The sequence below is a fragment of the Camarhynchus parvulus genome, chromosome 2 (assembly GCF_901933205.1).
Source record: "Camarhynchus parvulus chromosome 2, STF_HiC, whole genome shotgun sequence".
Classification (NCBI taxonomy): Eukaryota; Metazoa; Chordata; class Aves; order Passeriformes; family Thraupidae; genus Camarhynchus; species Camarhynchus parvulus.
In genome coordinates this window covers 112984220-113009911 of record NC_044572.1, presented here as the reverse complement: position 1 = coordinate 113009911, position 25692 = coordinate 112984220, and the positions used below count along the sequence as shown (strand labels likewise).

At 37.7% G+C, this 25692-nt stretch overlaps 1 protein-coding gene across 1 annotated transcript in view; it reads right to left on the bottom strand.

The window, feature by feature from the left end:
- Window positions 1-2952: 2952 nt before the first annotated feature.
- The window catches only part of XKR4 (XK related 4), a 218075-nt gene continuing 195335 nt past the window's right edge, over window positions 2953-25692 (bottom strand). Inside the window, 1 exon segment of the mRNA XM_030970421.1 lies at window positions 2953-10921. Coding sequence (XP_030826281.1) covers window positions 9975-10921 — 947 coding nt within the window. The 3' untranslated portion in view covers window positions 2953-9974.

Here is a 25692-nt window from a genome sequence, read left to right as displayed (position 1 = left end):
ACCCAGGTCTTACTGCTGTTGCTAAATGTAGTGTGTTCTTTGTTACAATAATTTCTCCAGGATAAACAGTTGCACAATCAGTACAATCATCTCAAAAATGAAATTGTACTGCTGCTGCATAGAATAACTTTTTGCCTGATAAGATGAATAAATGACCAGAAGGAAATTTGGCCAGTTTCATGCTGATGGTAACTAAAGCTGTCTCAACCCTAGCAATCCTCTTTAAAATACAACTCCTTGCATATATGAAATGAATCAAATAGATAAATGTTCCACAAGATTAATTATGAAAGCTTAGCTAGGATGAATTTACTAATGTTGCATTTATTCTAGATCTCTCTTTCCAGTGTGGGCACCTCACTGAACACAGCTAACAATGTTTTTTTTTTTTTTTTTCTTCTGAACTGATTAATGTTTGCTCACAGGACCTTGATTACCGTATTACAAGCCACACATTTGCAAGATTAAAAAAATCTGTTGAATTAATTAGCTGCAAATCAACCTAGGTGCAGCTCGACAAGTTCTAAGCAGTTCCAATAAAATAAAAAAGAAGGAATCAATAGTAACCACAAATACATGACAATATGCTGGCACTTTGTGGCTATAAATAGTGGCAGCTGTCCTCCCTGCCGACAAAAGAAGATTTTTCATTGTCCATGCAGTGCTATCTAAGGGCTAAATCCTGTCCAGATTGGTGTGGCAGTCTCACCAATAGCTTAAGTGATCTCAGTGAAATATATCCCATGAGCCAGCCCAATCACCCAGGGAGAACTGGAGCTGGAAACAAGTTGCCAAATTTGTCTTCCCTTTGAGCCAGAGTGAACACCACAGTGCAGGTGCAGGAGTGACCCCAGCACACATGGATGCTGGCTGACAGGAGGACGATGTCCCAAAGTGTCCCAAAGTGGAAATTCAGGGAATGATGCTGAAAAAAGTCATTAGTGACTACTTTTGAACTCTTCCTCTGTAGTTACTGCCATTATCTTACCCAGTCATGACAATTTTAGATCTCTCTGACCATGTAACAGGTCCCCTTGCAAACTTACTAGTTTTTTCAAACATTGTCCTTAATGCTGAATAGTGACATAGGTCAGGAACTCTAGACATGTATCTGAACTTCAGAGAAGGAAGAGCCTTCACTGGCTAGTAGTCTCTTCCTCAGCTGCATAGAATTTAAAACTAATTCTCATCAAATATTTTCTGCAAAGCAGTCTGGTATTGACACATAATAATGCAGAACAAACTGAAAAAAGCATCAGTGGTTAGAATTTCAGAAATAGTTAATGCATATGTAAGGTACATTTAAATTGAGTATCACTTTCAAATACATGCATTTGAAATTTATCTTAGTTACATAATCTGTGCAAGAGCAAGTCTTTCCTTCCAACAGCTTGCATCAGGAAACTGCATATGTGTTGGATAACAAACCCAATTAGCATTCTTCAGTCAAAATAGAAGTAAACCATCCTAATTATTGCAGGTTATTTCCTTCATAAGCTACTGACAATGATAACTGATACTGAAACAAATACAACCAACATCACATTACATGAAACAACAGTTTAATTGATCTCTTTGCCATTTTTCTATATGATTGTTTTTTCCTTAAGTAAATTTGATAAATCCTTTTTTATTTTACACAAGTATCCCTGCTCTATTCTTTTACCAAAATATTTAAGATACGAAATATAACATTAGACATATTTTCTCCATAACTTTTTCTTAAAGTGCTGGCACACTAAATCACAAGGCTGTTTCCAATAATGACTGGAATGTATTTTCCAATAATATAATTCTCTATTTTGCAATTGCCACTTGGATATCCTTGATGACAAGGATATCCTTTTTTTTGTTTTAGGCTTAAGATTTAAATGAATTGTAAGATTGAATCCTAATAGAATCTCAGGACTCACTGTCGTGTGTATACACAAACACACACACCATGCACACGCATATATATATATACACACATGTTTTATATATATATATATATATATATATAAATAATGCATTTGAAACTGTAAATTTGCTCCCAAGCGTAAGATAAGGTCCTACTATTTTTACTATGATAAAACTGAACATTTCCACATAGAGTATTCACTATGGTGTGCTGTGGACGCTGAACGTCTTGCATTCACCACAACCTGGGCAATTTGCACACAACTGTGGGCCAAAGTACTGTCCAGAGAAACTATGTCTGCTCCACATGCTTTGCTAGATAGCACAGAGCCTGCTTGCCTTTTGCTCAGCCCAAACTGATCTTTGTTTGGCAAAGTAGCTGGGATCTCAAAGTGTATGAAACTTGGGCTTAGGAAGCTACAGATAATCTACATGTGTAGCTCTGGTGTCCATACAAAGTCTGGCTGAGCTCCAAGGAAAAATCACGTGAACGTGGCCAGAACAGCACACAGTGCATTAGTAGCCCTGATTCAAGGCAGCATGTAACGATTCAGGCTTTTGTCACAGTGCTAACCATGTTCATACAGCTTTTGGTCAAGTTGGAAGGTGAACAAAGTGATTTTTGCTTCTGCCCCAGATGCTTACTGCAGACATTACTCTGGCCAGGTGTAGGCAATGGCACTGAATGTGCTCAGCAATTTCAGAGTCCTCAACACTAAAGGGACTGAACATGTCAAAACACTAGAAGTATGTCTACATTGCACATGTCTTCATTTGTATGTCCACATTTACATTTTCATCAAAGAGGAAGAACAGTTCAAAATATGAGGCAGAGAGCATTGCCCTTCTCCTCACCGGTGTGCAGCCCTACATCCCTCCCCTGAGAGATAGCAGCTAAAGATATGAATCATTGCTAGCTGAAGAGATCACTGTACCTGGCTCTCCCCTTGGTCTCTGCTTACCACCAATTTGCTGCTGGAAAAGCCCTCATGAGTATTTCAGTGCAAAGCTCCATCTGATAGCACCACAGAGGACCCAAATCTTTCAGGTAAAATGGGCAGGAGAATACCTGCTCAGAGGATCCTGGCAGGCTTAGGTGGGAGACAGCAGCTGAGCTAACCTTGTGCTGTGAAGACCAAGTTGTATCTGACCAAGTCCAGGAGGTAATTTTTAGGTCCTTGAACATCTGGCACTAAAAATGTTCAGGAGCTCCCTGTTAGTGCAGTTTGGAGGAGCAGTATGAGCCTGAGACCCCGATGTGCCTGCGCTGACCTCTGCACCTGTGCTGCCACGGGCCAGGTGTCTGGTCCCCACGTGTTGTGGCTTCCATCCAGCCCATGCACGTGGTTTTCCTCTCTTTTGTGAGCTCTTTGGTGCACAAGGTGGGGAAGAGAGTACTGGACTATAACCAGGCCTTGCCCTGAGCAGACTTGTAAGCACACCAACACAGTCCATGCCTTGCCTTAGTGCTGTGTTATGTCTCTGCAGGCTCTTCTAGACATTCAACTAGCAGTTTTTTACCTTGAGGAAATCACTTATCTGTGAAATTCTGTTTTGCAGTACTGTTACACACTAGGTGGCTGAGTGGACACACCTATTTCATGCTAAAAATGCTTTTGTGATGTTTAGTTCGGTGCAAAAAACTACCTCAAACTCAATGCTTTGTTAAAAGGATGTGGACTCTCCTATAGCAGAATGGATCTTGTGCAGAAAAGCTGCTAGCATTCCTAGAGCTGCAGCATGCCAGAAGCAATTGTTTCCAAAGTTATCTGAAATAAGAGGCTGAAACTTACAGACAGACAAAACTTACACCAGGCATATCTTTCTGTCTATGAATGTTGCATTTTGTTACATTGACAAATCTTACATTTTAAAATTTATTCCAACCACTCCTTGAAATGAGATTTTTGGTTACGCTTTAAAGTTTCTTGGCTGATTTTAGTTTACTCTGCCTTGCATGTAGAAGTTGAGATTTGATCTTTCTATTAGTTGGTCACTTATATCACAATTTATTGTAAATCTCTCTCAATGAATATAGCAACTATATGTATAAGTCTGTTGTAATTATACACAAGCTTCTGTTTGGCTTCTCTGGCTCGTGCAAATCACCCCATAAGTGTGCTGAAGGGGACTTTTTGCCCTGAATCTTGCATATCTGTTGTCTTTGTCCCAGGATTCAGAGTAGGCACACGGTTTACTAATGGGTGTATGAGGTCCTCTGCATAAGAATGAAATGCTAAGTATTTAGAGCAAAATGTAAGTACAGGAGCCAAGCTTACACGGTTAGAAAAAGTTCCTTTTAATGAATGTACTGGTCAGGAACTGGCTTTTGTAAGAATCACTGGAAATGACTGGTTTCAGGGACATTTTTCAAAGTTTTCTTAAAAGGATCACAAAAGAGCAACTCAGTCAAAGCGGGTATAATCTTGAATGTTTGAACTAAAAATGAAATAATAGGAAATCTTTGATTCGTGCTGAGTCAGCACTAAGTTTAGTGTAGGTATTTCAGGCTGAGCCAGGTGCCATGCAGGCTTTTTGGCATTTAGCAAACTTCCAGCTGAGTTCAGTTTGGAATGAAGAGATAAAGACTTCCACTACCATGGTCTGAATTCATGTAGTTCACTCTAGGCCAGGGCCTGATTTTAACATATTCATACCAGTGAAGAAATCTCACCAAAGTCCTGAACTGAGGTAAAATAAAGGGTGCCAGGGGACTCCTCATGTGTTAAAACAGCTTTGTAAATGATGTCTTAATTAGTGACACCATTCCTCTAACTTTGCATGAACAAGGCCATGTAATGTTATCTCTGTCTCTCCTGGAATGAAGTCTGCTCATACCAGATGTGAGAAATCATCTCAGAAGCAGATCACTCAGCAATTTGCAGCCAAGCGAAAATGATGGCAGAATCTTTTTTAAAAAATCACTACAGGGCAGTAATCTGTTATGTCATTTTTTTATTCCCAAATTTAAAAGAATCTGTTCTCATTTTGCATTTTAGCTCTTTTATCAGAATAAAGAGGAATGGATTCACTGCTGTAATGAAAAGACATAGTCCTATAAACAATTAAGTGAGGATTTTATAGCTTAATGTCTCTGGTACACAAATGGCTGTTTGCCACTTACTCCATTTGGCTTTCTGCTGAGAGCATGGGCTCTATGTGAGCTAGTATAATTGCTACAAGTAGTGAAATTAAATGGCTTATTGTGTATTTAGACAATTCTTCCCATGTCCTGCATTGTTACACTGCAGAATTAGCAATTGTGGTCTTGGGCTTGTAGATTTATGGACAAGTGTTGCCATTAATTTCATCACACACATCTTGTAGGGGTTTAACTTACACAGGCTTCTCTAGATGGATGCACAGGTGCAATTTACTCTGCTTCCCACCATGCACAGGAGTGAGAGAGGCAGCAGTAGGACCCCAGGAATCTGCTGAAGTCTTTTCCTTGGCATTGTGCAGGCAGTGCAGGGGGTGCAGACTAAATCACAGCATCTCAGTCACTCCGGATTGCACTGTTCAGGCAGGGAGCAGAGAAAGGGCAGGGGCTTTGGAAGCTGAATCACTGGCAAAGCCAACTAAAACTCAGTACAGTGCCACTTTTAAGGCTCCTTAGGAATGATATGATAAAATCACAAACACTTCAAACTCGTTTAATTTGTGTTCTAAAAAACCCAACAGTCTAGTTGTGAATATTTTGCCGGCCAATAAAAAGTAAATGAACATATTGCATGATTGGGAGTCCCTTTTCAAATAAAGCAGCACTTCTACTTTTAGTACCGCTTATGAATTTCTCTTTTGAGGAGATAATGATGTATTGGAAAGACCATCATATGTTTTAAACTAATACAGGTTTAATAGCTGTTCACCACATATTAAAAATTAAATCGCCAATAAAATTATAATTTTCCTCCTCTGCTTAAAAGTTTACAAAATCAGGCAGATGAGACCTAGCATTAAATTTTGGGAGGAAAATTTTCTCTAATTTTATAAAAAATTAATTAATAGAAATTTTGTTGGTTTGACAATGAACATATTGTATATATGCCATCAAGTCCATATAACCCAAACAAAGAAACATTGTTCTGTCACAAGAAGCATATTTAAATTGACATAAACATAATTGGAAATTAGTATTTTCATTATTAAATATGCATGGAAAGAAAGTATTGCACATATTTGTAAAGAACTTTTTTAAGAAAAATTATCCCATTACAGAATAAGCAACTTTTAAAATAAGTAAAAAGTTTTCTCTTACATTTTCTTACATGTTTTCTGAATGAACATGGGTATACATTACCTTTATTTAATTATTGATAGTAGTTGAATTGTCTTTTCTGCAACAGACAAATCCACAATTCTCAAAATTTTAGGACCAAGTTTTTGACCAGATAAATTACCATTAAGTCTGCTGCTAAGTTTGTTTGGTTCATTAGAACAAACTCCCATAAATCTTACTGCTAACAAATAGATGTGATTGCTTTTCTTTGCCAGAATGTAAATATGAAAATATGAGGTTTTTTACTTTCCTGTATTCTGCTGTGAAATTTAAAAGGCCTGATGTCTTCATTATTTGAAAACCAAAAGTTCAGGTTTTTTACAAGTCCTTTTTTTTAAATTTTATTTTTGCTATTGCTGTTTCAGTTGAACTTTATTGATTTGAGAACTGTCTGTGGCAAAAAGAAGAGTGCATATTGATTATTAACTGTCTATAAGGCCATAATGGAATTTCAGCATGGACTATGTTTATTCTTGGCCATTTCTATAAAAAATTCTTACAGCTTTTAATGTGACCACTCACAGCAATGCAAATTAGGAAACTGTTCATGCAGCCATCAGAGTGTTTAGATTTCAGTCACTGCCCTCTTCTCAGCGCAGGTGACACTGATGTTGTGATTGTAAGAGAGCAAGATTTTGGAGAGCAAATTTTGGCTTAGTGCATAAGGACTTCTTCCCCTGCCTCAAACTGCCAGATTGAATTCTGAGGACAAGGTATGTATATGTAGTGCTGCATATATATAAATATATGTACACAAACACACACATATATGTCACTCTGCACTCACACCCTGCAATAGTTTCCTTAAGATAAACATTTTTGCAAACAGTTTAAAAAAATTAAAAATGCTGTGAGCGTAAAGAAAATAAGTGCTAGGCATGAAAAACCACATGGATAAATAACATCTCTGTGTCCTTCCTTCCAAAACCAAATAAAAGCAGATCAAACAAAGTCATCCCAAGCCTTCTTCAGAAACTTTGCAATGCAAGCACTGGTGAAGATCTTAACCCTTTAAATTCCATACAAAGCAACTTTTCTTCAATTCTGTAAGCCTGGCCAAAGGGCTCACAGCTCTGAGGAAGAGCCAGAGGATGAGAGGGACCTCAGAAGAGGCAGAGCCTCGCTGACAGCAGCAATGCTGCCCCTCTCCCCAGGAGCTGCTGGTGGGAGACTGAAGCTTGAGAAGGCTGCTCACTGTGCCTCACTCAGGCTGCAATTTCTGAGTTGTTAAAGCAGCAGCAAACACTTCAAACAGTCTCCAAATGAAACCCTCACATCTTGGATCATAGAGCTTACATTGGCCTTCGTTGTAAAAAAAACCCAGCAATTCCATTGTGTGAACTGGAATTTGATTCTGGAGTGAAGGGTCTATTGAATATGACAGGACAAAGGACTTGCTTCCAAAATCTTTTTTTTTAGCAGTTCTTGCAGTGGTATATTTTCTGAAAAAACATGAGTGTTTTTCTCTGAATAATCAGCTGTACCTCCATGAAGAAAAGGGTAATCACTTTGTAAAAAGCTTCAGGTTTGGACTATCAAAGATTTGTTTTATTTAAAAAAAATTTAGAGGCAGTTGGCAATTGCTTAATTTGAAAATACCTAAGAAACCCCTGAAGCATAGGTTTTTTCTCATCTATGTAAAGTTCCCTCTGCTTTGCAGATTCCTGCACTTCCACAGGTTTTTGTTTAGAGGAACTTGCCCAGCAAAGAACAACAGGTATTGAATATTTCACTAATAAAAAAAGTCAACATTAAAAATGGCTAATTGAACGCATACAAATAAACATAGTCTGTGTAACCTTGGCCATTTCAAAGTACAAATATTTGTAATAGGAAAGACAGAAATTTACCCAGCAGCATACACAGCAGTGACTACACTGGATATATCTGATAGTCCAATTATCAGGTCTTCTCCATCCTGACAGTGCCATTTACAACAGTAACTCTTCAGTTCTGCTTTGCTCTCCTAAAATGGATGGAAATAGTTATAGCAAACTGTTTCTCATGGAATCACTTGGTGTCTTTACAAGCCACTTACATTTGAAGCAAGATCCACAGTTTATAGAGTATTCTAAAAGTACCCATGTAGGCTTTCATATGGCATTACACTGCAAAACAAATCCATAATGTGTGAAAACCAGGTTTATGTCAACCTGTAAAAGCCATTTGATAAAATTCATGGACCAATTCTTAAAATCTAAGCTATAAAGAGAATGAAATGTATTAAAAGATTTGAGGTTTATAAAAAGTAACCTTTTATACCATATTTTTACTTTACAAAAATATTGAAATAATCCATGAGTTTTTCACTCTGCACCAGCTTTAAAAAAAATACTATCAAATTTTGACTTGCACCTTTAATGCATCTGAAAGCACCATCAGGGGATACTTTTAACATAAAGTATAATACCTTTAACTAGATTTAGGGAGGTATTTAAAACCCAAAAGCTTGCATCAAAAGCACTCTATTACAAGAGATTCTAATTTTTAGACACGTCTGGACACCAGTCTTGAACAGGCAGAAGAGGCTCTTCCACATAACTTGTTTATATTATACTTCAGTGAATATACTTACTAAGAGGTGGCTGAAAGCCTTTAAAAGACATCACTTTCACCTTGAGGGGGGAAAATCAGAGCTGTCTCTATACATTGAGAGCTTGGTTGGTCTTTCCTGCTTCTTTTTCTGGTAGGGCTTGTGCCACTTGTTGTGTCCCTCAGGCAATATCAACCTTGCAGTTATACAATGTTTGGCACTAGAAGGGTATGGCATGTCAGTCTCTTGTCACACCTGCATACATTCACACACTGAATCATGCATTCTCAGTCCTGAAACAGAGAAGTTTCAGTGTGTTCAGCTCCTTGTGGTTTCTTCTGAAATATCTGAAAGGGGTCCTCCAAAAAGTTTAGAATATGAAAACTATACTTCCTTGTTCTTTTACTTTTTTTTTTTTTTGCAAATTGAACACTGAATCATGATTATCATTTAATGAATATCACTACGTGCTAGAGCTCCTTATTTCTCCTCAAAACCAGAAGTGAGCCGCATAGCGTTTCTGTTGAAAATAATATCGAGAAGTTAAATTATGTTTAAAAAAGACCTTGAAATTCCATAGAAAACAAACAGTTCTGGTAATGTTAATTTTAATGACCTAGTTAATCAGAATTTAGTTTATTTTCCATTGACAGCCTTATAAACATGATGACATTTCTTTTTAATTAAGAACTATTTTGCAAACCTATTCTAACCTGAATGGTTGATTTATGGGAGTGTTGAAGACTACTAAGCTCCTGTTTTTTTTGCCCCAGAAAACAGTTTACCTAACAGCAACACTGTGTGCTACAGTTTCATTATTTTTGAAAAAGTGTGGGTTTTTTTGTTTTTGCCGTTGATTATGGAAATATCAATCATTCATTTCTAAAATAAAATGCACTACTGGCTGAAGCTGAAAGCTCTGGTCAGAGCCTTTATATTGGTTTGATTGTAGGTACTGTGCAGTCAGAGATTCATAGCAGTGAGGGATGGTGGGTGAGTTCCCCCCGCTGATGTAACTGATTTGTATGTGTGGGTCAGGGTTTGGGGTTTTTTGAGGCTTTCAGATGATGCTGCTGCATCAGTGTTCTGCAGACAGACTGCACACAGTGGATCAAATGATAATCATGATGATAGCCAGACTAAGAACGCTATAGCTTGCTGCTCTACTTGTAGTACGCAGTTTAGTTGTTCCTACAGCCCTACTGTCAACCCTTAATTTGGACTGTAAAATTGGAGCTGCACCAAGCTGTGTTTTTGCGTTGTCTACAATGTGGTTTCATATTCCAAGCGCTCCTGAATAAGGGCATCATCCTTATACTGTAGCCGTGGAGGAGCAGGGGAACATTCAAACGCTAAGATAGCCTTCCTCAGGCTCCTGTCCAACACGTGTCTCTCCCATGCTGGGTACCTGTTCCTGAACAGATCGATTTTAATGACAGACTCCTCAATCCTTGGTGGCCGGGAGGAAGGTGTGGATGGTGCAGTGGGTCTCACCTGAAACACAGGCACACACCCGTCCCTCTCCGCAAATTTCTGATCCCGCTCGCTCGTGACGCTCCGGTTGTTGGAGATGGAGCGCAGGGTGCTTGTGGCCACTTCTGGGGGAAGGGTGAAGGCAGCGGCAGGGTCCTCACAAGCACAGCTTGGTGACTGCCCAAACCTTGGTCCGTTGGGGTGAAAGAAGGCATAGTACATCAGCATAAAAACAATGCCTGTTAAAAAGCTGCTGAACACTACACACAGTGCTGGTATGGCAAATGCATCGGAGATTGGAGGGGCCTTGTACAGATACCAGAGAACACTCAAGGCGGTGTTTTCTAAAAGGATGACAAAATAGTAAATGAAAAGCCTACAGCGTGTCCTCCCTTCCTTGACATTGAACCAGCTGAAGATATAGATTATCCCAACAACCATGTCGAAAACTATCTCCTCCCATTTAGTGATGCAAAACTCTGTCTCGCAGTGAACGATCCAGAAGGTCATGATGCACCAGTGCAGCACGATGAAGATCCCAAAGTACAGCTGGAAAACCGAGGCAAATAGAGCAAAAGTAATGACCCTTGCTGCAATGGTGAAGAAGTGCCAGCAAAACTGGATTATAACAGCCATGTAACTGATGGGTTTCTTGTCATCGCGGGAGTCACGGAGGGCCTTTTGGTAGGAGGCCAAAGCCCAAGCCAGGGATACAAGGGATGCTGCAGCAGTAAGACCTAGGAGGAAACAGGAGATGCAGTTAAGGCATAATTAGTGTGTCAGCACTTGGCTGAAAACAGTGAGATCCTTGCTGCTTTAAATATGTTCTCCACCGCTGGCACAATAAAATCTCTTCCTTCTCCTTTACTCAGAGAAACGAACCTCTGCTGCTGAGATTTCATTGCCCAATGCTGGATGCACACAAACAAGAACAGCTATTAAACCACACTCTGAAACTCTCCCCTAGCAATCACATATTTGAAACAGATTAATTAATTCACAACTTTGAGCAAGTCAGGAATAGGTGTCTCTGTCAACTGCTGTGATTGAAGGGGACCTACTGTGGTTTATGTTTTCAAGAAAGAATACGAATTTTCTGATTTTGATAAGCCATTAAAGAAGCCTAATATAAAGCAACCAAGACTTTCTAATTAAAATGCCAGCATCATCTACATAAACACTAAATCAATGACAATGTGAGCATAAATCTACATAAAATCTATTAAAAATAAATTTATTTTACTCTTGTTACATCAAAATTTAAACTGCCTTATTCTTGCTGAGGGAAAAAATAGACCATTTTGATATTTTCACCCCTTTTAAACAGAATTTTAATAAATAGAAAATGTCAGAACTTACTTTCTTCCATCTGGAAATTACATTTATTTTTAAAATGTTGGAATTTTTTACAGAATTAAAATAGTGAGTAAAGATGCATCTAAAGTAGGGGATGATATATTTTAATTTATATAGCCATTCTATCTCCAATATATCACAGAACTGCCTATTAACAAGGCCCTAAATGATAAAATTTTAGTAAAACATAACAAATATTTAAAGCATTCAATATGAAATTATTTCTCATAAGATTTAAAACATTAGTTTTGTGAAAATACAAAAACTGTAAAGCAATTGTTAAAAAATAGACCTTTCCCTATACGTATTTTAAATGTATATTATTCTTTTCTCCTCAAGGGAATTTGATTCTCGTCAGTAGTTAAATTTAGGAAAAAATACGCTGCTCTGAAATGAATCTGACTTTTAAACTAATCTGTTGCTTCCAGACACTACCAGAAAAACACCTTACATTCCCACTTCAAAAATGGTATAGATCAGCATAATTATTCAAATGATAAATACTTACACAGCATTCTGGTAGAAATGAATGATAATTCTTCTTTACTAGAAGATTAATTTTTATTTACTTACGCCTTGTATCCAGCTGCTTTGGATGGAAATGGGAATTGCAATTGAAATGCAAAATCCTTGCCTTTCAAGTGTATTTATTATTTAAATAAAATTGCAATAAATGTTGTATACAGAGGAAAAATGTATCAAGCATTTTATATTTAAAACTGGTTTACTACCAAAGCTAATTTTACATACAGCTAATGAATGAATTCATAAGTCTCAGGATCCCAGACTGAGAATTTATTCATAGGCCATTTAATGATAATGATGTTTCAGCTTATTCTATTTCTAAGCAGTTCCTTAACTTTGAACTAGTTATTGAAGTAAATCAAACTGTCATGAAGAAAACATTTCTTTTGTCTGCTGTTAAAAGCTGTTTAATCATTTCAACAAGCTTTAATTCTGGATGCATAGCTAGTATTTTTCTTCCCAATTAAACAGCTTTCTTTAGAACTTAACAATCAAGAATATATTTCTTAAATATTATAAATTTTAGGAAGTTGTATTAATAGCAAATGTTAAATTTAAGCCTAAATACATGTTGCTATTTACTTTGAAAGAAGACAAAAAAAGATTATTTTAAAAGAGAAAAAAAGTAAGTTATGGAGATAAAGTCTATTTAAACAATTCACTTGGCATAACACACTAAGATTTTGCTCAGTAAGTAGTACAGAGAGATTCATTGCTTTCAGGAGGGATTCTGTTTGCCAGTGTTTCTCCCTCTCTGGCAGGGTGTTAATAATGTTGTGAGCTCCCATGAATCCATGAATTGAAAAGCCCCCCATTTTAAAAGTAAAAAATTAACACACAATCAGCAGATATATAAAGCAAACTTAGGATTCCAGGGAGAATTTTTAATAAAATTCATAATTTTTCTTCCCATGCAGATGCCTGCATGAAAAAAACACTGAAGTTACTTCTGGAACCTTCCTTCATGGACAAAATAAGCTATCAGCAATGAAGACAGAAAAGAGACATGGTATAAATTGGTGTTTTCATTTCTGATGTGTATATTTGCTTTTTCACACTGAGCTGCCTTTCTGTTTCCATTATCTCTGATGACAACCCTGGGAGCTGAAAATGTAAGTTCTTGTTTTCCTGTAGGAATGCTTTAAGTATTGAGAAAACACTGTTCATTTCCCTCATGAAATGAAAAGTTGGGAAAGGTAGATGGATAGGATAAAGAATCTTTCAATACAAACAAGCCACTCTGAACAAGAACTCAAGAATAGCATTATCAGCACAGGAAAAATAATATGAGCGAGAAATCCATATATTTTCTTTGCAAATCTAACTTTAATGACCTCACACACTCCCCCAGAGGTTTGAAGAGATATCATCAGTTTTGCATTAGGAAGTGTAAAATCATTCAATAATGCACACAAAATACAATGTTAAACTCACAGGAATTTCCACTGTTCTAATGCTAATTAATTCATAGTCACTGTCTGGGACATAAGGAAGCAAGTACAATAGCTATGTAATTCTGTTATTTAAATAGTCATTAATAGGGAATCATCTTCTGCTTTTACAGAACAAACTCAGGGATACTGGCATACAGGAGAGAAAAGGAGACAAGGGAATGCACAAAAGGGAGGAATTGCCAGTTAATATATTCTGTGTCTGCTCTTGGCTATTGGCAGTGGTATTGGGGATATAGAATTAAGATAAAGTTAAATGCTTCATGGGCTCCATCCATTTTTCTTTATTGATGAGACCAAGCACTAAAGAATTATTGAAAATAAATTAATAATGAGAAGAATGATGTAGAAGTGATGCAAATGGCAGTTTGCTAATAAATGTCACTATATAAATAATTCACCGGGAATGGTTAGAAATATAGTGAAGTATTGTAGTACTAAATGGATAATTCATAAATTAGAATATATTGATGCATTTGTTAAGTATATGTTCATATAAAGCTCTTCATCCCTATTTCAAAGAGGAGCTAAAATAAATTTCTATTACTATCAAACAAACATTGTAGCAATGCAGGTGCAGTCAGGAAGACTTACTTGCCACTCAGAAATGAACAGAGATTGGACAAGATCTGTGGGGCCACTGTCCATGAAGAATAAGAATCAGCTTTGCCACTTGCTCATCTGCAGTCTCTGCACTCTTTTTGGGTACTGCAGCAGCTTTCTGGTGTGTTTGACTCTCTTGTATTATGAGTCTTATATTTGGGGTCTTGATCTTGGAAATTAAGACTAAATAGCCATTCCCAGTGAATATGTACACAAGCAGCTATATGCTCATCCACCACAGACTGTTACAAGAACAAGAAAGCAGGAATTCTCCAAAATGGTCTTAGAAAGCATGAAAGCATGCTCCATGTTTCTTTCTTTTCTAAAGCTGAACCTTTCAACACTTTCTGCAGTATGTGATTTGATCTCTAAAGTTCTGTCCTGAAGAGGAAAGAAATGCAGGCTTTGCACAGGAAAAACATCACAATTTTCATCAGCAAAAGGATGCTTTTGAATAGTTCTAAAGTGGACACCTGAAATACTGTAAATAGCAAAGAGTGGGAGTGTACATACCCACTTTCAGCCTTTGCAGCATAGCCCATCCACAACAGTCACAACAGAAAGAAAATAGTGCATTGTATCAGGACAACATCCTGCCAGGAACTAATTATAATATGTTTTGAGTGAAAAATACAATTCAACCTCTTTTATTCTTTGAATGGTTTGCATTACTTAATTTGTATAAAGGAATGACATCTTTTTAATTACAAATGAGTTTTGGATGTTCTTAACATAGTGAGAGTATATAAGACTTTCTGTCTGATAAACAAAGAAGAGGATTGCTTTGATTCAATCATAATTTTAATTTTTTTCCCCTGAAATTATTAATTTCCCCATATATGATATGTTCTTGCATTTTATAGATTGTGGCAATTCTCTGGGTATGCTTTAAATATAATTACATAATACACTACGATGAACTACAGCTCATTGAAGACAAAATAAAAAACTAACACACATGACTTTCACAAGTGAAAGCAAATGCCATGAAGGAAAAGAAAATGTATGCAGAGATGAATACATTCACAAATGTATTATTGTTTCAAGGAAGTAAGCAAGCTTGAATAATTAGGTCAAAATCAATGGAATTCACCTAAATGGCATTTTTGGGAAACCTGATTTGGACTTGAAATATTGAAGGTATATCCAGGTCCATAAATTACTTTTTTTCTAATTATATCAGTACATAAATCCTATACAGCATAAGGGCAGAACAGCTCGAGTCAGCTGGAAACCCTACAAATGAATGAACTGATCTGAGAAAGTGCTCCTTGACATTCAATCTGATTTCAGAAATCAAACTCCTGCCAAGGTGTCTGTATGCTTCATCCTTCCTTTAAAACTTGTACTCATCTCAGCATTTCCAGGAGTAAATTCATTTAAAAGCAGGAATACCAAATGCAGCAGGACATCTAGGTGTGACAACAGTGCCTGGGATGTGAGACTTTGAAACATTATTTTAAGAAAGCCTATTTTTTGATTTTCTTTCTTAGCTGGGGAAGTGACATTTCATGCATCCAGGCTTCCAGGTGCTTCTCTGAACCACAGCCAAGGATCTATAATATTCACATCTTAGTCCTTTAAGAAACAGCACGACTGTATCCCTCCAGCTTCAGAAAATGTCTTGCTATATTTACACATCTTTTGCCACACTGCTCTGCAAGCGTAGGCGCAAGCTAAAGATTCACGTGGAGGCAGCCTTGCAGGCAGCTTGGAAAGAGTCCATGGGTTTCTGCACTAATTCTTTTGTTCCCAAACACAGTGTATGACAGCAATGTGTGTCATGGTGTACATACTGTTCTTCCATATGTGGTTTAGTACACAGGAGGCTTTGCAAGCTTTAAGGGCAGCTCTTGGTCACACCAAGGGCCGCGTGTCCAGGTCATCAGTATGTGTTTCATGCTCATGGATCTCATTCCCTGATCAATACAGTGAGATGAAACCTAAAGATGAATCTTACTTTTGTTTCATGTGTTCCTATTTTCTGAATGGATAACAATATAAGCTCTTGCTCTCATCTGGGCTGTTTCCCCATAAACATATTGCCAAAATAATCCTATTATCTTTCCACGTCAACAAGTTTGTCATGTATTAGCTGTCATAAACCAAGATCAAAGGCTTTCTGTTCAACTGAAATAAGCTTCCTGAGGTCAGAAAAAAACCTTTTTCTTTTTTCTTAACTCCCACTATATCTGATTGTGACTAGATTGAAATGGCACCCTACTGAAATGTTCCACTCCTGTGGTTTTACACTCAGACTGTTTCCTACTCACAAACATGGGAGTATCAGTGTCTGAGGATGAGTCTCCAGTAGTTCACATTTCCAGTTTTTGCCACAGCCTTTATTCATAGCTGAGGATCTTCAAGGCAACACAGATGGTTTCATCAGCTTGCCAACGTTCAGCTTAACTTTCTCCCACTGCATACCAAGGGGGATTAATGCAGCATAATGTGTGTTAGGAACTCTTCCCTGTTGAAATATAATTCAGAATTACACCTGATATTACTCCTCCTTTGTGTTACACAATAGTCACAGAACATGCTAGCACATATATAGGAATAATGTCTCCCATTATTCCTCTCAGCTGCTTTCAATAGACACTTCTGATGTTACAACTTCCAGCTGCTTCTTTAATTTGCCTCTCCACAACAACTTGTCATTGCCCTGAAAACCAAGAAATACTCTTTGTATTGTATTACTTTCAGCCTTATTCATTTTACCTACTCCTAATTTTTTACCAGTAGTGGTCTGGACTCTGTGTAGAGGACCAAAGTTAAATGGCAAAAGTTTGGCTTATTTTATCTATCTTTAGCAGTTTCTTAGGGTCTGTACAGGACACCTGCCTAATGATTTATCTCTTTCTGCACTCAGAGTCTCATCCACCTTAACAAATCTAACTTTAGACAGTGTTGAGAAGCTTCTGCTGAGCAGCAACCCTGTTCATACCTTTAAATACACAGACAATGGTCATAATTTCATTTCAAGATAAAATAAAGCACAGTTTTCCTTAGCCTTGCCCCTAAATCCAAACTAACTATTTTACCCAGTTTTTGTTAATGTTTCAGAAATTGTATTAGAAACTATGAATACAATCAACACAGATAGAGAGAAGCAACTGGGTATGCAGGGACCACAAGAACCATGGAAGATGGCTCTCTCCTGTCTTTCAAAAGACCACAGTAAGTAATTGAGATCTTTCTTCACAGACACCAAAAGCTCCACTACCTTCTCCTCTATCTGTAGAAGTAATTGGCTGCTTCAGATACTCAAATGGAAGTCTCACTGTCAGAATACCCCAGCTAAGGCCAGTTACTAGCTCCCATGCTGGGTGATCTCTTCCCCTTCAATTACATTTTTCTAAGATTTGTTATTTTCTTGCTCTACTAAATATGTGTTAAACTTAAAACTTTCAGTTTAGGAGTCCTCATTAGCCACCAATCAAGTCCAGTCCTCCACGGGCAGTGACAGCCACCAGGTACTCATGTGTGCCGAGCAGTCTGTGTGCTGCCAGGCTTGGCAAGACAGCATGAGATCATTTTGCCTGTTAGGAGTCTAAACTTAGATTCTGTACTTTCACAGCTAGACTCCTTGTCTGTTAGGTAATTTGGTGTCTTTTATTCCAGTGAAGTATGTGCAGCACAAACATACCCACTGACTCCAGGCTCATTTCCATGATTTCTAAATTTCAGGGCTTTCAAAGCCTTGAGTCTCCTGCAAGAAATCGAGGGATTATTTGGAGAATACAGCAACCCCAAGCAGAACCAACCCCCTGCCATTAGCTCTTAAGAAATATAATGACAACCTAATGCTAAGTTAAATACAGGGCACCATCTATGGGAGACAGCTCCACCTGCACTGCTCTGTCCAATGCACAGACACCTTCCACAGCACCTATGGCAGCAGCAGCAGCCCTTCTCCCTGCCACCCAGCAGGAGAAAGAGAAAAAGATGGAGTTTACTAGACATGTAAAAATCCTGTTAGAACTTAACTCTCGAGGGGATGCCTTTCTGCTGGCTCACATTTCTGTGATTTCGCCGTCATTCTTCTGTCAAGGTTTTATATGCTCTTGCTTATGCAGCTTCTGTTCAAATTCTGTCCTCATATATTTCACTGATTTGGAGGAACCAGCCACACAGATTTTCATTCCATGGCATCTAACAAGATCAGCTGGAACTTCTTTTATGGGAGATGCTTTGGAAAAATATTAAAGTGAGCCCCCCTCTCCCCCCCCCCCCGCCTCCCAACAAAATGCACAGTAAATACCATTTAGATTATTTGTCTTCTATTAATGAATACACAAAATTAAAAAAAATATATTACTTAATCTGTAAGAGTGCATAAGCATGAATAGTGAAAAAATTAGCATTAGCATTTATTTATTTTGCAAAGTCACTGTGTCACCTGCCCCAAGGTTTGCATGCCATCCTTCTCGGCTCAGAGGGCAGGGGCCTACCAGACATTGGTGGCTGGCTTGGCACTGCTGCAGGTGTGGACTGAACCCACACATCAAAAAAGGGCAAGAAAGAAAAAATTTGTATTAACAACTCTCAGAGCAAGAATACAAAACTAGAACTGAAATGGTCACAAAATTTGGAAATAAATCTGTTGAATTGAAAGCATGGTGGTGCTACAAACTGCATCGGTTTCCTAATCAATTCTCCATGGAACTGTTTTCTAATTGTTTCCTAACTCTTTTCTGATTGGGTGTCAGGTGCCCAAGTGTTGGCAGAGAGACACATGGGGTGGCCTCCATGAGGAGAGGTCAGAGCCTGTCCCATGTGGGACACAGTTGTTTCCAGCCAATTTCCAGACAGCTACAAAGTGATATGCAGAATGCAGCTGAGCCCGCCAGCCAATATGTTTGTGCCTCTGGAAAACATATTTAAGAATGGACGTTTAAAAATGTCTAATAGGCAGAGGTGGGGGGGAAATAAGGATGAGAGAGCAGCAGAGAAGAAGGAAGGGGATGAGGCTCTCCAGGCAACTGTGTGACAGAATCATGGTGGAGCAGGTAATTTCCCACTGCCTGTGAAGGACCATGATGGAGATTGTTTACAGCCTGCAGCCCTTGGATAATTCTTGAAGGAAAGTAAGGTCTTTGGAAAGCCCACAGTGGAGCAGTTTTTTCTTGAAGGAACTATACCATGTAGGAGAGATATCATGCTGAAGCAAATGAAAAGTGTGAGGAGAAAGCAAAAGGAGTGAGAAAATGGTACAGACTGACTGCAACTCCCCATTCCCCATCCTCCTGTTCCACGTGGAAGGGGAAGGGAGAAGGGTCAGGGATGAAAGAATGAAGTTTATTCTGGTAAAAAGGGAATACAGGGGAGAAATCCTGATTTAATTAGTCCATGTTTTTCACTATCCACGTGTTTTCACTGGCAATAAATTGTATAAATTATTATATTTAAAGTTGAGTCTGTTTTGCCTATGGTGGTAACTGGCAAAATATCTCCTACCTTTTTTATCCTCTTTCTCACTCTGTCCTGTTGGGGAAGCAGAATAAATGAGCAGCTGGGTGGGTGTCTGTCTGCAGTCCAAGGTCAACCCATCACATGAATCACCTCATTTCAATATATTTTTGCATGCACAAACTGTACATATGGTCATGGCTTAAGGGGCCAGGTTGTGTCTGTTCCCTCCAGGACCACTCAAGAAAATTACTTTTTCCTTGCACAGGGATACATGAAACATTCCTCAAAATACTGTAAACCCTCCTTCCTCTGAAGGGTGTCTCACCACCTGCCAGTGACCTACAATGTACTGGCTGCCTCAAAAATGGATGTCTGAGAATATCAAAGCTGTCACATTATTTTCTGAGATTTAATGAGAGGATGTGGGAGAAGAATGCACTGAATACCTGGGAGAATTGGAAGGTTACTACAAATACAATTTTTCAATGCCTGTAGAGAAAAGTACAAATTCTGGAAAAGGAAGCACCTATAAAATTTTTTGTGTTTTAGTTTAATATAGTCACAACAAATTCACCATCTTAATTTTTTTAGCGAAACATGTAAAAAAATTGATACTTCAGTAAAGTGCTTCATAGATGTAGAGATCTACTGAAAGTGAGACAGCACAGTAACAATCAATGTAAAACACAAACCACACAGCATTGCATCATGAACTCCAAGTGAATTCCATAATTGTGCTCAAAGAAGTGAATAAGAATTCAAAAGTTTTAAACAAGGGACAAAACATCCTTCCAAGGGACACTTGCCTTGCCATTAAATATGCACTTTTTCAGTCTGAATTTATCTACCTTTGGTTTTCAGCCATTGATTTGACTGAAGTTGTGTAGGATTCAAATGAATTAAGCATAATATTTCATGGACCTTCAGAGTTTTAAAAATTAAAATTTTCCAGGGCATCAGTTTTCTACTCAAAGTCCTCAGTAGTAAACAGCTGAAGACAATTTTTCTAAGCCTGAAATGAGCTGATGAAAGATATATATTTTTACTATTAACCAAGATTTCTGATATGTTTTCTGCAAGCATCCCACAAGCAAAACAGCTTGAAATGATCATACTGGCTGCAATATGGTGGAACATATCAGAAATAGAATCTGGCAAATTCAAACTATCTCTTCTGAGTATTTTTTCCAAGCCATAGTGAGTATCCTAAACTTCAAATAGCACTATCACACTGGCTCTAGAAATGTCTGCTGAGGATTTGGAAAAGGAAGGGCTAAATCAATATTTCAAATACACCAGAGATTTTTTTTTAAGATATTTCACTAGCTGTGGCCAGCATCCAACACAGACAAGACAAGAAGCCAAGATGCATTTTGGCATGAAAAATATCCCAAATATCTTATACCAAGTTTTATTACAAATCAATAACCTGGGACCAGGTCACTGGCAAAAAAAATATTGACTCCATGCAAAGATATCATGGGGCCCTTAAATCTCCTTAAGTCATGATTTTAGGATTGGCTTTCAATGGTTCATAGGCTCATATTGGCTTTCTGAAAGGAGATAAATTTTAGCCCTCATTAAGGAACTGATATTTCTCCCACTTGAACATTAAAATCGGTCTGAAGTTAGTACCTTATTTGACACAATTTGTCTAAGAAACATTTTGTATACGTAGCATTTTTTTGTGTTTGTCTTTTAAACTTCTCTAAGCTCACAAGAGATGTTGAGGATAATGCCTGATATGATGCTTAGGGACAAAACACTATTAGTGTCACTCTGAAAAAGAAATCAATTTAGTATTTGTTCAATTCCACTTAGCAAAGGAAAAACTGGAGCTCTTACTTCATGTTAGTACATGAAGTTTCCTTTAGATCAAACTCTTTGCTATGTTTCTTTCGCTTCGATAAAAGTTCAAGTGTATTTTCACAGTAATTCATTAAATAGACATTTTTCTGTTAGTGAAAAAGCAATCACTAACCTCTCCTCCTCCACCTCAAAAGAAAATCCATATTTTCACCTATTGTGGAGATAATGTAAATTGAAGCAAAGCCTAACAAGCTGTTTTGAAGAATATTCAGTGTATTTTGAAGATTAATTCTGCTTCCAGCTCATGCCATGCTTGGATTATTTTAGGTCTCTTATTTACACCTTTGTCTTCATTATTAGTTGCAAAATTATTCATTTTCAGTAAGGAAGATCTACAGCTATATATCTACCACTCATATCTACCTATGAGTGATATAGTTGGAATATATGCACATGATATATGCAGGTAAGTATTACACACATTCTGTATGTATGGCATATTTAGAGTTATATATTACATGCAGTCAGAAAAACTGGTGCAATTTGAATATACCAAGCAAAATAATGACTCAAAATTTCCTCTGAAAAGCTTTTCCAATATTTATCTGTGGCTTGTGCCAAAAATTTGCTCCTTGTTGCAAGTTTAAATGAATCTAATTTCCATTTCTGCTACTTGTCTGGAAGATTGAAAAAGTTCCCCTGGCTCCTGTCATTAAACTTTTTTTTTTTTCAAGTGTATAAGTACCCAGAGAGAGTGACTGAATTACTTCTTCAGCCTTTCCCCAATATTCTAGGCTTATGAGTTCCTAAAAGACTTATATCCCAATGGTTGACTGATGGCCTCTGAGACCATTTTTTTCCTGTCCTTTGAATTTCCTTGAGTAGCTCCTTCCTCCAGGAGGTGTGAGTCACAGAACAGGGCACAGTGGTCTTGTTGGTGGTGTTCAAAGTGGTTTGATCTTTTTAATGTCTCTACTGTATATTTTTTTCCTCTTCATGCATGGATCAATATAAGGTTCAAAGTGTCACCTTGACACTGAGATGTCACAAAAAGCTCTTCTCTCTCCTGCTCTGCAATCTTCTGAATTACTGTTTTCCAAGACAGACAATGGGCCTGTCACACCCATCTTATGGGTGTGTTTCTGATTGTAAAACACACTTTCCTGTATTAAACCCTATTTAGTTGGTGGTGATAAGTTTTGGCCAGTCAGTCAGATAGGCCTGTGATGGCAGCTGTCCTAAGCACCATCAGCTACCCTCACATCTCTGTGCAAAGCCTGGAAATGCCAGTCACTGGAAACCCAGCTGGCAAATGATACATGTCATCATCCATAAGTCTATCAAACAAGAGGAGAGCAAGGACAGGCATTTAGTAGGTGCTCCTGAACACTCCCTCACTTATTCTATCCTAATTTCCATATCCATCTAGATGACAGATTTTAGTACACTTTAAATGAGCTCTACTCCTTCCTGCCTCAAGATCTCATGTGATTTTAAGTCATATGAACTTAAAAAAAAGAAATTATACATTATTCATTATAGTTGCTGTGATCATTCTGACTTCTGAGCTTGTCAGTGAATGATTACAAGTCTGGGTAACAAGACTTGATATCCAATAAACAAAAAGGTTTGCAGAATTCTACTGTCTCACCTCTAATTCTTTGTTACCTGAGTACACAGTTGACATTTCTATTATTTTCTGCTGAATTAAAGTCAGGATAATCTATATTAATGTTTATTTCTGAGCACACTTCCTTTTAAAAATTTTGGATTTGTTTCTTTATACATCTGCACATCAGTGTGCTGTATGGCAATTGTTAAGAATGACCAAGTGATTTCAACAAAATTTGACACAGAGACAGATGTCTCAAAGATGCTGAGTTCTGTGAGGTTTAGGGAAGACAGCAGCTAGAGAAGGGCCCAAAGAAATGTTCCTACTTAAAGTATAGCGGACTTCAGGCATTTCATTTTTATGCCTGAATTTCAGGCATTTTTATGCCTTCAGGCATTTTTATTGCAACAGCTAGGGACCAATTAGTAAGTGAATAAATATGTCCCTGGCAGCTGGCAAATTCACAAAGATGTAACTTTGAGCTAATCCCAGCAGATATTGCCTCTTAGCCATCCAAACCCAAAGTCATGAGAGAGAACTCAGAATAAAGCAGGGAGTGAACAGCACAGTGTGACAACCCAGGGGATCTGAGAAAAAAATGGATATATTCTCAGGGCAGTGGTTAAGGCAGGAAATGAGGCTTCATTATTTTTGCTGCTTGAAGAATGTATGTTAATAGGCACTCTCCTTTTCTTGAACTCATCTACTTCAATATGTTGTTAAAATGTAATGTTTCAGTGTCTCCAGACATACACGGCAGGGTCCTCCAGGCTGGAACATGAAATAGTTTGTGCTGGACACAGAACACAAAGAGGGCCCTGCAAATGGAATTCAAACACTTAGATCATGTTTTAAAGATTACTGAACATCTACCTCAAAGTGCAGTATAAGTGAATATTAGTTTTACAGCAGTGTGACTGCAAATCAGATTCTCTGCCGACACAAAGGGGGAAGTGACAGTCAGCTGCATGCCTAATATTTATTTGATTTATTGTTTTTTTTAATACAGTGTGACAGCAGATTAGCAAGGCATTTTTATGACATTGATGATCAAGAAGTTATCAACTCACATCGCTGTGACATTTTAACAAAGAGAATAACAATAATAAAGCATTCGATCTATAACAGTTACCTAAGTATGTGGGATTCACATTCTCTGAACCTGAGAGAAGCAGTGAGAGAAGCAGAGAAAAGAATGATCAAAACAATTCTTATCTCATTCGCTGCTCCTGTGTTGTGCCGAAGTAGAATGCAACGTGGAGATTGTTTACCCAGAGTGATGGTGTTTTGTTTCCTTGGCCTATCAGGGCCAAGCACGTGTGCAGACTGTCGGTCAGCAGACAGTCACGAGATTCTGGGCAGCTGAGTTGAGTTGGGTGCTTGTGCAAATTCAGTTTAGATGTAGTGTAATATAGTATAGAATACTACAGTATAATAAAGCAATAAATTAACCTTCTGATATCAATGGAGTCAGATGCATCACTTTCTCACCATCGTCGGCGTTGCCCTGCCTTTATTAAATAAGTAAACAATTTAATATAAAAATCCAGTAACAACTGATAAAAGCCCAGGAGCAGTAGTTCTACACGTATTGGTGAAAATACTAGACTGATACAATAGGGTTACTCTGGTGCATCTTATTAATTTCGATTTGGAAAGGAAACAGGATAGTGTGCATGCCCTTGACTGGGTGAAGGTATGCTATTTCCCTTCAGCTTTTGTAGTTGTTTGGATGTGCAACTGTGAATGACTCTTCATTCAGCCTGCAGAAAAATAGCTTATCTCTGCTACTGCACTTAGATAACTCATTCCTCTCAGTCAATTAGAAACATAACTATTCTTTAGAAAACAAAGCTCATAGAAAGCCCTCTGAGCTATGCCATAAACACACTGCTAAGCAAAGAATCGAAACCAACACCATGACAAACTAATATCCCATTTTGAGATTTGAAAGGTAATATGAAAATACACTTCAAAGAGTTCAGATTCCCAGTTAGAGAAAAAAAAGTGCCACGATCTAGTTGAGTAAATAATCTTCCACAGAGAGATGAAGTAAATAGGTTAGGCATTTTTTTAAAATAGTTGTGGCTCTTACTAGAGCACACACAAAATACCTTTCCCCAAACACCCCAGCACTGGTGGGAAAAAATATTTCACATTAATGAGAAATCCATTCAGTTTGTATGTAGATTCGCTCTATGTCTCTACAAGTCTTAATGTTAGGATACCAAGATGAATTCTATTTTGAGCTCCTAGCATTTAATTTGAACTCTTAGCACTCCTGGCCTGGTTATACTGTAATGAGTTTCAGATTTTTCTACTGCTGTTTCTGACTGGTTTGAAACAGCATATTATGGGCATTGATACTAGCCAAGGAATAAATGCAATACTTTTGCAATAACCTAGCATACTTAAATTATTAATTTTTTTTTCCAAATCTTAACCTGATCTGGGAAACAGGAGACAGCAATTTTGTTTTGATTATGCTTAGAACAGTATATGAATACAAAGCTGTTTGGATATTTTCCTTATTTTGTTCTTGAAAAGCAATGTCTATCAAGGGGAGTGTGATTTAATATATCTCTGAGATACTCAAGACCTCCTCTCACAAAGTAATTAACCATAGATTAAACATCTTGTCCATTTCAGTTCTACATATTTTCCTTCTACTTTTTCTGACCCCAAGAGGACTCACCATCACTCCCTCCCAAATGCTGCCTGAGACACCTTCCTTTTC